We start from the raw sequence: 13,247 nt of genomic DNA, 5'->3' as shown, positions 1-13,247 counted from the left end.
TAAAATCATTTAAAGATGTTCTTATTAGGCATGAGACAGGTTCAGTTTTGAACTGTGATCATGATAACCTGAGTCATGTACTCATTTAATGCACATCTCTTTCAACATAGATTACACTGTTGAAAAACACATTCATTACGTGAGATAGTTTCTTTGCAGAAACAGAACATGATATAATATGAGACGTTACCCTTTCCTTTTTAGATCATGGCTGATCAACAGGACGATCTCTGTGCTTTACTAAAGGATTCTGGTGAACCGACCTTGGAGCGGGCCATTGCCAAAGCCAGAGAAGAAGTTGGTTGGTTAGATAATGTAATTCTCAACATTGCTGTGACAGGGGAGACTGGGGCAGGAAAGTCCTCCTTCATTAATGCCATCAGGGGTCTTCAAGATACTGCTGAAGGAGCTGCACCCACTGGAGTCACAGAAACCACCATGGAGCCCACCATGTACCCCCACCCAAACATGCCCAATGTGAACTTATGGGACCTGCCAGGCATAGGGAGCCCAACATTCAAAGCAGAAACCTACATGAAAGAAGTCAAATACCAAAACTATGACTTCTTTATCATAGTAAGTGCATCAAGATTCAAGCAGAACGACATCACGCTGGCAAAAGAAATCAAGAAAAATAAGAAGAATTTCTACTTTGTTCGCACAAAGACTGACCTTGATGTAACACAAGAAGTGAAAAAGGGAGTAAGAGAGGAGCAAACACTTCAGAAAATACGGAACAACTGTCTGGAAAATCTCATTGGGACATTTGGACCCCCTCCTGTCTTCCTCATTACATCAGAAAGCCTGCAAAGGTTTGACTTCCCGAAACTGGTAAATAATCTGGAGAGAGACCTTCCAGAAGAGAAAAGAAATGCTCTGGTTATGTGTTTGCCTGTTTATTCCCAGCAGTGTCTTGAGAAGAAATACAGTTTATTCAAGAAATTAGCATGGGCTGTGGCCATCACATCAGGTGCCATAGCGGCAGTCCCAGTACTGGGTCTGTCACAAGCATGTGATGTTGCCATGGTAGTGTCTTTCCTAACCAAGTGCTACTATTCATTTGGTCTAAATGATAGATTCCTTGAAAGGTTGTCAGATAGAGTAAAGAAGCCAATACTGGCAATGGTGGGAGAATCAGCACTTGTCATGGCGATTGCTGAAGAATCATCGATTGCAACAAAGGTGACAGCAAAACTTGGGGCATCAGGTGTTGTTGAGGCACTGTTCAGACTTGTGCCTGGTGCTGGCAACATAGCAGCAGCTGGAGTATCTTTTGTTAACACACTATATGTGCTCCTAGAAGCTGTGAATGAACTGTATAGTGTAGCCAAAAGGGTGAATGAAATGGCAGAACTAATATTGAGTAAAGCTAAACTGTGACCCAGGCTGAATGGGTGGGAATGCTTACCATGTTTAAGATCCATGATATGTGAATCAAGAACTATGTTTTACAACAATATTAGGAATTCATTTAAGTTTCCTTTGTAAACAAGATATTGAAGAGTATCCGGATGAGTGGGTGGATAATCAAATGCCTTTCATATGTAAATGATGTGCACATTGTGAATTCATCTGAATCAAGGACTTATTCATTTGTTTTGTCTTGAGTTGTCTTTTTCAGATCTGATTATTTTTTTAAATCAAATTCTAGTAATGTTCTAACCAGGATCTATATAAGAGCCTTTCAATCAAATTCTGCACAATCTGAGAAACTATTTAAAAATACTTTCCTTTTCTTCGGCCATGAGCCTTTTTTGTATTCACTGGGTATCCTTTTAATGTTGCTGTTTTTGCTTACTGTCAAACAATCAGGACAACTCTGGGATCATTAGCATGCAGGACTCGGTAAATATGTGTAGTGTTAGTGTTGTAGTGTTAAAGTATATTGTGTGATGAACTGTAGAGTGTAGCCCAAGGCCTGGTTTGTGTTGAAGAGTGGGGATGTCTGCTACGGACATGGCCAGAGTGAGGCCCATATTCAGACCAAGAGTTTCACGCCCAAGGCCTTGCATTTATGCTGTTGTCTGTAATGACCTTTTCCAGCAAACTATTTTTGGTATTGTACATAGTAACACTGGACATGTGAAATATGCTTTGTCTATATGCAACACCACAGTGTATTAGAAAAAAATGGAATAAAAATATATTTGAAAAAGTACTGGATTGCTGTGTTTTTATATCGTAGTCGACTGTAACAGGTTTTGTGCACATTGCTGGTATTATAGCACCATCTACAGTGTAGTTCATGCCAATGTGGTTAGCGCCCCTAGAGGTGTTGGATAAACTGTAGAGTGTAGCCAAAAGCCTGGTGCAAATGGCATTACTAAGAGTAAGGCAGTCAGTTCATGTGATGCAGATCTAATGTTATAAAATGCTTTGTTAGGTTTAGATTTAAATCTTCATACCTAATTTGGATTTAGATTACATTTAGGTTTTTAGATATCTTCCATTGTGTGTGAATGCTCTGATGTGTCCACATCTCCAAAACTGGAAATAAGTGTGCTGTGCTTAAAGACAAACAGTCCACATCAGAATGTGGTATCTATTAAAAACTGCATTTGTAATCAATCAGGTACCTGAAGCTCTTTATGTTTTTCCTAAATGTGCATATTTAGCTTCTGTTTATTCCCATATTGTGTGGTGTAGGGTATATTTTTGGGGACTAATCCCTAAAGCCACATTTAATCATAAACCATAAAACTAAATCTTTCAAATGTAGCTTGACAAATCCAAGGTGTTCACATGTACTGATAACAGAACTGAGTGAAATCCAGAGCAGGTGTCACTGCATGCTCACCAAAACAGATGTTACCATGGTAAAAAAAATAAAATTCACAAAACAAATTCCTAAATCTGTCCAGGCTAATACTGGCCTCTGAATGTTGGAACATCCATTTATCTTTGTGTCAAAAAATCAGTCTGAACACTTGAGGGTCCCAAGCCATCACAAACTGAACACCTGCTTTTGATGGCCTGCTGTCTTAAAATATGTTCAATATTTGATATTATGTGGTTAAAGTATTGTATGACATAGAGAAGTGCAATTGTTTGGCATGTTCTCAAACATTACTAATACAATCCTGATTTTGTGTTTCATAACCAATCAGACTTTGGTAGTTTGTGAATCAAGAGTCATAGCCTCTTCAAATTATCTCTGAGCAGGGGCTTTTGAGGCGTAAATGTATCACATACTTTGCATATGATTTTGGATAACAGTCAGCCAGCTAGCTTACTATAGTTGCTGGTATCAGTCAAGAGCATCATCTTTTTTAGGTGTGATCATTTTTGCTTATGTATTGAGTAAAACATATCCAATCAATATTATTAGTTGTGTATTACTAATAATCAATTGTTGAAATATTAAGTTCAGGAGAGGCTTGAGATAGTTAGTACAATTATGGACATGTTACTGATTCATCTGAAAGCATCAAGCACTATGGGGGTTTCAAGTACATAATCTGAAAAAGCAAGCAAGCTATAAATTAATTTTACATTTATTAAAAAGCCTTATTTTCAGGTTGCAGGTGCTCAATTAACCACTTCCTTATGGCTTGTATAAAAAGCTTCACAATTTGAGTTGTCAATTTTTTTTGGATAGTTCGCCTACAGAGACTTTACAGATGGTTTGTTGAAATTCAAGTCAGTCTTTCAAATTGTTTGTTGACCATTACCTATACCAAACCCAACCCCTAACCTTAACCATAAATTGTAGGTAACAGACTTTCAACAGATGGTATGTTTACATTCTGAGCATCTGTAGATAGTCTGTAGGGGACCATCCAAATAAAGTGTGACCCAATTTGATACAGTTAAATCAGATCAAATGAAGTACAGCACAAAGCACTATCAACAACAACTTCATTTGTTTGAGTAGTTTATTGAAAAAAAAACATACATTCATGACATAATGCTGTTTTACACTCAGCAAAGGTTAATGTTAACAGCACACAGAAGTAAGACCCACCTACACCCTGATTACAATGCAAAGACACCTTCAGTTCATTCCCAGTTACAGTTTAATATATGAATACTTGTTTCATAGAATTACCTTACTCGCATGTCTTACATGTCTTTTTTACATTAGTCCTGCTATTCCAATCACATTTTGCCACATTATACAGCTCATTCAGCCCCTAAGAGCACTGATGTGTGTTGGGGCAAAAGATACTCCAGCTGCTGCTATATTGCCGGCTGCAAGCAGAAAGATGTGTCTCAATAATTCGTTTTTCTCCAATTGGAATTGGAAGTTTTGGTTCTTTGAGATATTTTCTGAGAAATTAGAGTACCATACAATTCAATGGACTGGTGTTGTTCTGCTTTTCCTGTTTCATAAGTAGAATGTCTCTCACCAGATTATTTACCAGTTCTGGGAAGTCAAACCTGGTCGGGTCATTGCTTGTTATGATGAAGACAGGATGAGCTCCCAATGTTCTGAAATTTTCCAAATATTTGTCCCGTATGTTTTGAAGTGTTGCCTCCATTGGTACTCCCTTTTTCTCTCCTCGTGATACATCAATATCAGCCTTTGTGTGAACAAAGTAGAATTTCTTCTTCGTTTTATTGATTTCATCTGCCAGCCTGAGGTCATTCTCTGTGAGTCTTGATTCACATACTATGATAAAGAGGTCATAGTTTTGGTATTTTACATCTTTCATGTAGGTTCCTGCTTTGTATGTTCTGCTCCCTATGCCTGGCAGGTCCCATAAGATCACATTGGGCATGGTTGGGTGGGGGAAGCTGGCACCTATTTGGGTTGGGAGGGGGAAGATGGCACCTATTTGGGTTGGGAGAGGGAAGATGGCACCTATTAAGTTTGTGAGGCTGAACCCGGCAACTACTTGCGTTACGCAGACCTCAATGGCTGCAGCTCCTTTATCAGTATGTTTCAGACCTCTGATGGCATTAACGAAGGAGGACTTTCCTACAGAAACGTGCCCTGTCACAGCAATGTTGAGAGTGACATTATCTAACCTATGATCTTCTTCTGTGGCTTTAGCTAAGGCCTGCTCCCAGATCGATTTAACAGAATAATTTAGTAAAGCAGGGCGATCATCCTGTTGTTCAGCCATCATCTAAAAAGAAAAGGCAATGTCACTTAAAGACTGTTTTTCAACAGTGATATCAGTAATGTTGACAAAATCTGAAATGTACGTGCAATGAGTCAATGACACCTCAAAAACTGAACTTGAGTCTCATGCCTAATTAAAGCAGCTTTAAATGATTTTCAGGATGTGAGATTTTAAGAACTATTGTAGATACATCCAGGCTCTGTAACTAAACTACATGTGTATAAGGTAATATAGCATGAGCATGTGTTGCTTTAACTTTTTAAATATATATATATATGGAAACTTTTTGAAACCTTCAAAATCAAAATGAATTATTATATTCATACTGGCTATTTACACACACTAATGCGAAGAATGTTTACAGAAGTTCTACATAATTTAAGTTGAATGGCAAAAGAATAAAACTGTGGTTTAAAGCGTGGTTAAAGTTATGCCGTCAAAGTCTTCAGCTTTGCCAAAACTAATGCTGTTAGTTGTCAGGGGAAGTTGTCTTCAGTAAGATAAGATCTTTATAATATTGCTAAGGTATAAAGTTCAACCTATCCCAAAGACAATGATGACATGTGAATTCCCAGAATATTTGCATATCTGCTTCTGAATAGCATATTCATGGGAGCCATGAGCACCTACATGTCTCATAGATTGTTGCCTCATCAACAGTCAAGAGCATGCTTTCAGTACTGGCATCTTATGTCTCTATCTCTAAGGTTCGCTTAACGGGTAGAACTTCTGTGCATTGGCAGTGATATAGTACATGATGTATTATATGTTAACAGGGGCTTTTGCAGTTACATGTGTTGTGCATCATTTTCTATTCTCTTTTGTGCCTAGTTCACAAAGTGAGCAATTGAGCAGGACGTGGAGCAGTCTGAATGGTAAATGTGTGTGTATGCGAGAGAGAGAGAAAGAAAGAAAGAAAGAGAGAGGTGTTCCTACCTGAGCAGCAGTGCCTCTGGCTCCATCCTCCACACCTCCTCCTGCACCAGCAGCTGAGTGCAGAGAGGCTCCAGGTCGGGCAGCCTGCAGGGAGAAGGAGATAAAGTCATGTCACACATGTTCAACCCAGCGTTAAATACTACAAACACAACATTGGGAGGGAGGGGGGGGGGGGGGCTTGCCTTTAATTCCTAACTGTGCTGGCATTTGCAGCTTCCCAGGTAAAAGAGCTTGGGTTTGCTGACTCAACCTTACTAAAGGGACAATTCCCTGGATTTGCTCCACACGTTCTCTACACATAGTTACCAACAACCACCAACACAGTGGGTTATTTACCTCCTACATTCCATTCCGTTCTGCTTATGTAAAGTAAAATTTAAAGTGACCAGGTAATGCCTGAAGCAATAAACCACTAACTTAGTCAAATAGCTTTCTAGCATAGCTATTAATCAGTACCAGCCAACAGCTAACTTTAGCTAATTTAGAGTGACCTGGTCATCGGGAACTCTCAGTTTGCTCTAGTCCAGTGATAGCCAACCCATGTCAATAACATCCGCTCTTGCATAATTAGCTTGTAAGTGTATTAGTGTAAGTCGGTCGGTAAGTGCAGTTGGATTCTCGTAGCTCGTTTCCTAGGTCCTTATGAATTCTACTTTACATCAGTCCTTAACCCCACAACATTTTCCATCTTGGTAAAGGAAAAGTGGTTAGGAAAAGACGATAGGACGGATTATCAGAGCCAGGGGCGGCTTGTCCATAAGGGCGATTGGGGCGACGCACTGCCTAGGGAATAAAAAAAAAAACCTCCTGATGTATAAACGCAATATCTTTGTAAGTCGCGTAAATGACGACGTGTAAATTTAAATGTAATAATTTGTTTTCGGTCGGATTCTACCACTAGACCGTCTGATCTGCCTCTGTATGTAATTGTCGAATCAGGTAACAGTCATTCAGTCAGCCTAAAGTTGTGCTTCAAATGGCCCCGCCCCTTCTGGGGCGATTTGGGGCGAAATGAAAATCGCCCCAGACCTCTCTCATTGACTCCCATGTTAAATCCATTTTTTTTCATAAAACAGAGCTGTCAATGCATTCTCTATGGCTTCCGGGAGGGCTCGCCCCTCCATGTCGTGTCATAAGTAATGGACGTAAAAGCCTATACCAACGTCATACAGCTCGACAGAGGCATATTCTGTCGAGATGGCTCCTGTTCAGTGCAATAACTCAATTCGCTCTTTGACAGAAACTGCTTTTAAGTCGGCATACTAATGAAGATACATTGACAACAAAACAATTAGGAATTCCTAGACCAAATGTATCCATTCAACGGGTTTCTACAAAGGGAGGGAAATCCTACATCCAAGAATTGGAACGAAAGAAAATCGCGGTCGTGAAGTGGCTAACGCGGTCTGTATTTCATATACCACTGGCACTTTTCATAGGTTTCACTGTGTGTTTCACAGTTCGCTTCTTGTACTAACACTGAATAATTTTTTATGTGATGACTTATTTTGCTTTTGTAAGCAATACTTTCAAGATCAGTCAATAAATATTGTTGGTTTTGACAATGTTACCCCTTCTTTATGTTGATACTGGAAATATCATGTGTCCTGTTAAGCTATGTTACATCATACAACATTTGAGACACGTGGATAATGAAAAAGTGGGATAATTTAATGTGGAGCCACATCATGTTTGCTTATGAAGGCTCCTGGATGCAACTTTCTTCCATAGCTTTCCACCTGTAACTTGCTACTCTAGCTATGTAGCAAGATGAGGCATATTAAGATAAGAGATAAGATAAGATAAACTTTTATTAATCCCGTGAGGGAAATTCAGTTGTCATAGCAGCAAGGTAGTAGGAATAGGAATCAAGTATCTATATACATAACATCAAAAATAAATTAATACAAATTTGAATAAGAATAAAATAAATAGATAAAATATTACAGATTACTGTTGTGTGCTGCCAATAGTGGACAAAAAGGTATTGCTGTATGAGTTCATCAGCTAACTTAATGTACCGAATGGGTCGCCTTAATCATTATCAAAAAAATTGCCCCACCTGAGAATTTCTTCAGGAGCCGCCACTGATCAGAGCACAGCCATGGGTTTCTTAGTTGTTCAGTGTGTCATTGTCATGGACTATGATTGGGCGATTACCTACTAGAAGCGTTATGGATCTCCTGGGGTTCATTCTAACTGGGGATAAGACAGAGACCACAACAACCCAATTTTTCGTGGTTAACTGTGTGCCGAACTCACAGCACCGCATTGCATTATAACATATGTCCTGAGGCGTTGCATGCCGAACTTCAAAGGTGTTGTAGTTGGGCAAGCCTATAATAATAATAATTTTACATAACATCAAACAGAAAATTTAACACATTGAGGGATGAACAAGCTTGTCGAATGCAGTCAGAAAACATTATGATGGCAGAAACAAAAAAAATCGCACAATTAGGCCTAGGTAGCGTAATATCACTAAGACATTATGAGTGTAGCCTACTGATACAATCAAGGTGCTTGCCTTCCGCGCTGTTCTGCATAAACCCCCTTGGAAGTGATTGCAGGCTACATTGATGGCTCTAGGTCCGCCTCTGTACACTATCCACCTGTTTATTAACATTACATCTGTACAGAAATATAAATATGTGCATCTGTCTTATGTTGAAAACATGTATGTTACCAACAAATTTGCCTGCAATATTTCGATGTTGAGGACGAATTTTAATTTGTTAGTCCACTGGGTAAAATTTCATGTATCCTCTGACACACAGATAACTGTGACACTGATAACACTCTCTTTAATCGTATCTTTTGCTTTTTATTCATGTTTGTTGAAATATGTTTTTAAGGCTTTTTCTCTGCTTATGTAGGCTTACTACCACTCATTGTCATAAGCCAGCTTTCTCACAGATAGATATAATTAACATTAAGGTGCAAGAACAGTCCATTCTTATTCTCAGTAGTACCAAAGAGGACCGATTAGAAGACTACAACTTGAGGCAGACTAAACTCTTCCCACAGGTCCTCTTCAAAACAAGTAATCAAAGTATCACTGACATTCTTTGCACAAAGCATGGAAATTTGGTAACACTGTAGTCCTTGAACTCAACAAATTGACAGATAATCAAATATTTTGCCTTGATCTGGGAAGTAATGATTTTGAAAATTGTTTTATTATTCATAAAGCATACTGTGTACTGAGTCTGTATCGCCAGTCTCATCCTTCAGACTTCTCTCAAAAACAGTTATTGTTTGACAAGCATTTGTTTTTTGGCAACTTTTACAAAAAATGGCATCTAACATCTGACTACTTAAGTCTCTGCTTCACATATATCTCCGACATGTGTTTTATTACCAGGTGCACATTTGGGCTTATCTGTCCCTGCTTCAAACCACATTATCTGGCACACAAAATGCTTGTAACACACACAATGCCCGGCTTGCCATTGATCATGCAAAACACCAAAAGTTACAGCTTTATGCAATTTAGCACTATGCAAATCTTCAAATGATGCTGAAAGTACACACTATTTTAAACCCTTTAAACCTGACTAAGGGGGATAGTTGCCAATCTGTTGGATCTGTGGGCAAACAGGACATAATTTCCAGAGGATGTATGCAGAATTCACAAGGCTCTAACCCAAACCCCAGTGACCAGAGAAGAGGGCGGTGGCAAGGGGGAGATGGCTCTGCAATGCAGGGTGGACCCAATGGGCCAGTGTCCCCCTATGGGGGCGCTCACTATTGATGAGGCCTAGGGGTCAGTTTAATATTTTATTAAGAGGAGCTGATAAGGAACCTATGCTGCCAGGGGCAAATTGGGGGCAGATACATTTAATTAATGGTAGAAACAGGAGCTACTTACACATGTGTAGGTCCAAAAGATGCCTCCCCTTATCTAGGACATGAAAAGTATCTAAAAGTATAGGATGCAGCTGATACCTTTGTCTGCTCTGGTACTAATCCAAACGAGTGCTCAAAGCGTCAGGATGCTGATTTTGATTTCAGAACAAATACCCATTAACCTATTGGGGCGAGATGTACTGTGTAAATTAGGAAATCAAATTAAGTATAAGTGACCACTCACACCTCACAGGCATATTGGATAGGCCAGTTTGAAAGAGAGTGGGAAGAAGAGATATGGAAAAGATGGGGGATGCTCATACACACCACACACTCACTCTAACTTACAGTAAGTCTCCCAAGATTCCCTACACATTGCACCATCACATTCGACAAAGAAGCAGATGCAGAGAGAGAGGAAAATGGAGTAAGGAGGTAAGGAGACAAAACAAGATTCTCCTAAAAGTAGTAGTGGTAGGGAAAGTGGGAGTGGGATTAGAAGTGAAGTTTCTGGAGGACACAAAACTTGGAGATCAATATGATTGTTTGCCCCACATATCACTCTTAGAGTAGGGGAAGGATAGAGTGCAAGAGATGTTGGACCAATGATGGCCAGAGCATTGTTTTGCACTTGGAGAGACTGGAATGGCATAGAGGGGGTTGCAGGAGTCAGGGGATGCTACATCATGCAGAATGAGGCATTCAGCTATGCTAAGTCACAGATAGTTGAGAGTCCTGAACAAACAGATCAGTGTCAGGTGAAGGAAAGGAAGGATGAGGTATCATATGTTAAGGACTGCCCATTCCGAAATCCTTACTATATGCATGGTCTGTTCTCAGGTGCTGGAAGTCCTTGAAAAGAATGACCAGTGGCTAGTGCAGAAAGGGCATGCACAACCAAAATGGAAAATGATTGTTCAATAACACCTGTTCCTTCTGCCTGAATCTACATAGCAGTGTAGATGTAACACTCCAATCTTCCAAGTACTGAAAGCTGAGGTCAGGTAGAGCAGGGATTTTCAACCGGGGGTCCGCGACATGTTGATCAGCTTTGCTTTTTCAACACATTTCCAGATTACGCAGAATATGTGTGCGGGGGGAGGGGGCGTGGTGACGGCGGTTAGCGATCTACCCTGATAACTGCACATATTTAAGTATTATAGGCAGAATATCTGTGCAGGGGGAGGGGGCGTGGTGGCGGCTAGCGATGTACCCTGATCATTTCACACATAATATCTGTGCAGGGGGAGGGGGCGTGGCGGTGGCTAGCGATGTACCCTGATAATCTCACATATTTAAGTGTTATAGGCAGAATATCTGTGCAGGGGGAGGGGCGTGGCGTCGGCGGTTACAAACACACATGCGCGTGCATCAGTGGGCCGCAAATTACTTTCTAGTCAGAATGGTGGTCCCTGGGACAAAACCAGTTGAAAACCCCTGAGGTAGAGGATGGTGCAGGATTTGAGGCCATTCAACGCAGTGGTGGAAGACTGGCCAGCAGATGTGTCATAACCCACACACCGTCTGTGCAAGTACGGCAATCCAGACTATTCTCATTCGTAGTTCCACATTGGTGGAACGAGCTGCCTAGCACAACCAGAGCAGGGGCGTCCCTCTCTACCTTTAAGAAGCTCTTGAAGACCCAACTCTTCAGAGAGTACCTCCCTTCCTAACTTGCACTTCAACTAGTACTTAACTGGCACTTACAGCACTTACATTCCTGCACTTTATTCTATTTCTTATGTAAAATAGTATTTATTGTTACACTAGGTCTCTTTTGCTCGTAGCTTGACTGTTCTCTCCCTTCTACGTCACTTTGGACAAAAGCGTCTGCTAAATGACTAAATGTAAATGTCACCTAGAAAACTCACCATATCCATTTGGTTTATCACTTGGAGAGGCTTCCAGTTGACTCCTAAGACATGGTGGGAAACATAGCAAAAGTATACAATACCAGGAAAAGAAAAACATCAATATAAATGAAATTGTAATTCAAAGATGATACAATGTAGGACATAGACTATGGAGCTGTAACTTATAACTTATATTACTTCAAACACAATGGAGCTGTGGGTGTTTAATAGACTGGTAAGAAACAAGATGCATGTGGTTTGCAAACCCTGTGCATTTGTCTGTGTCCTCTCCAACTCTCCCTCTAGTCTTGCAGCAAGCTCGTTATGTCTTATTTCTCTCAGAATATGAAGCGCGATCTTCAGCGAGTCTTCACTGCCATACATCTCAGTCATCTGAATGGCAATGTCTGTGGCATCACTGTCCTCCTGCAGCTTCCCTCTCGGCATGCGAGCAAAGCCCTCCAGCGCCCCCTCACTCAGGTACAGTCTGAACTTCTTCAGCTCTTTCGACTTCAAATCTTCCAGAGTAGACAGAAGAAGTGTCAGACAACTTGCCATGGTGGACACCTGAAATAAAGTAAACTGACCAGTTAAACCACAGAATATACAATTCAACCACAAACAACATTATCCTTATCAAAGACCAATATGCTCACCAGTCAGACTAGTTAAAGCTTTAAGACCTTAACTAGTGAGAGCCAAGATGCTCGAAAGATGCAGGAAAGGGGCATCAATTGAACCTTCCTATTGGCTCCCCGTCAAGAATTCTGCCCAGCCAAAATTGAATCAGCTCCTTGCTTGCTTGAACGCATGAAAATGTATGTAGGCTACTGTCAGATTCATTTGTTCTATGAACAACAATGAAACAAAAGGTATTCAATTATTTCCTGATGTAGAAATTATCTGCTTGGTTTATTTTTTTTGCACTTTTATTAGTAAAACATAAGGCTATGTAAATGTTATATATTGTGAGTGAGTAAAACGTATTCTTTCTTTCCTTTCAACCATGACAAAACCGAGTAAAATCGGACAAAACCGAGAGAAAATTGCGAGATGAAATGGGGAAACACGTGCAAGAAAGGACGCCTGCGCGAGAAACTGTTGAGTGCGCGTTTACCGTCAGCCAGAAGTTGATGAATGATGAATATTGCCAGTGACCTTTCACCGGTAATAATTCCCTTTATCGCAAGTCTCCACTGTCACAGTTCATTTTACAAGAACAGATGCGTCCAAGTCTTCAAAAGAGTATCTTAATATTGAATTTAAATTGTTCGGGAGCGTCTTTGGTAACCAGCCAAATATGTAAACATAACACTGACATCGGGTGATATATAGACTGCTATTAATGTTTTGGGTTAAACGGTTCAGAACCATTTCTGATGAGCAGCCAGATGCGTCTACGACTAGTATGTCAGAGCAGCGTGAAAATAGCCTAGATAGTGCAGGTCGCTCGCGGTTTTTATTTCTGGATCGGAGACGGTACAGATTCTAAGTAAAAGCCCAAGACTACTGCGGTATAACAGCACGAACTAAATTATCT

General features: G+C 40.3%; 2 protein-coding genes across 2 annotated transcripts; one reads left to right on the top strand and one right to left on the bottom strand.

The window, feature by feature from the left end:
- Positions 1 to 207: 207 nt before the first annotated feature.
- On the top strand, positions 208 to 1,627 carry LOC105900447 (interferon-inducible GTPase 5-like). The gene is made up of 2 exons (XM_031561606.1): positions 208 to 1,125; positions 1,622 to 1,627. Exons 1-2 carry the CDS (start codon positions 208 to 210, stop codon positions 1,625 to 1,627), a joined length of 924 nt encoding a protein of 307 aa, XP_031417466.1.
- A 2,382-nt stretch (positions 1,628 to 4,009) lies between these two features.
- LOC122128722 (interferon-inducible GTPase 1-like) lies at positions 4,010 to 12,265 on the bottom strand. Its single transcript, XM_042703376.1, has 3 exons — positions 12,020 to 12,265; positions 6,006 to 6,089; positions 4,010 to 5,072 (listed from the first exon to the last, which is right to left on the bottom strand). Exons 1-3 carry the CDS (start codon positions 12,263 to 12,265, stop codon positions 4,278 to 4,280), a joined length of 1,125 nt encoding a protein of 374 aa, XP_042559310.1. The 3' UTR covers positions 4,010 to 4,277.
- Positions 12,266 to 13,247: the final 982 nt, after the last annotated feature.

This window comes from Clupea harengus, chromosome 23 (assembly GCF_900700415.2).
Source record: "Clupea harengus chromosome 23, Ch_v2.0.2, whole genome shotgun sequence".
NCBI lineage: Eukaryota > Metazoa > Chordata > Actinopteri > Clupeiformes > Clupeidae > Clupea > Clupea harengus.
The sequence above is the reverse complement of the archived record's forward strand: the minus strand, read 5'-3'. Positions and strand labels throughout refer to the sequence as shown.

Excerpts from the sequence above, each read along its gene's own strand:
- LOC105900447 (XM_031561606.1), top strand. The coding sequence starts at position 208 with ATGGCTGATCAACAGGACGATCTCTGTGCTTTACTAAAGGATTCTGGT.
- LOC122128722 (XM_042703376.1), bottom strand. The coding sequence starts at position 12,265 with ATGGCAAGTTGTCTGACACTTCTTCTGTCTACTCTGGAAGATTTGAAG. Across the intron at positions 6,090-12,019 it reads TAAGACATAACGAGCTTGCT|GCTGCCCGACCTGGAGCCTC; the intron begins GCAAGACTAGAG and ends TTCTCCCTGCAG. Across the intron at positions 5,073-6,005 it reads CCAGAGGCACTGCTGCTCAG|ATGATGGCTGAACAACAGGA; the intron begins GTAGGAACACCT and ends TTTTCTTTTTAG.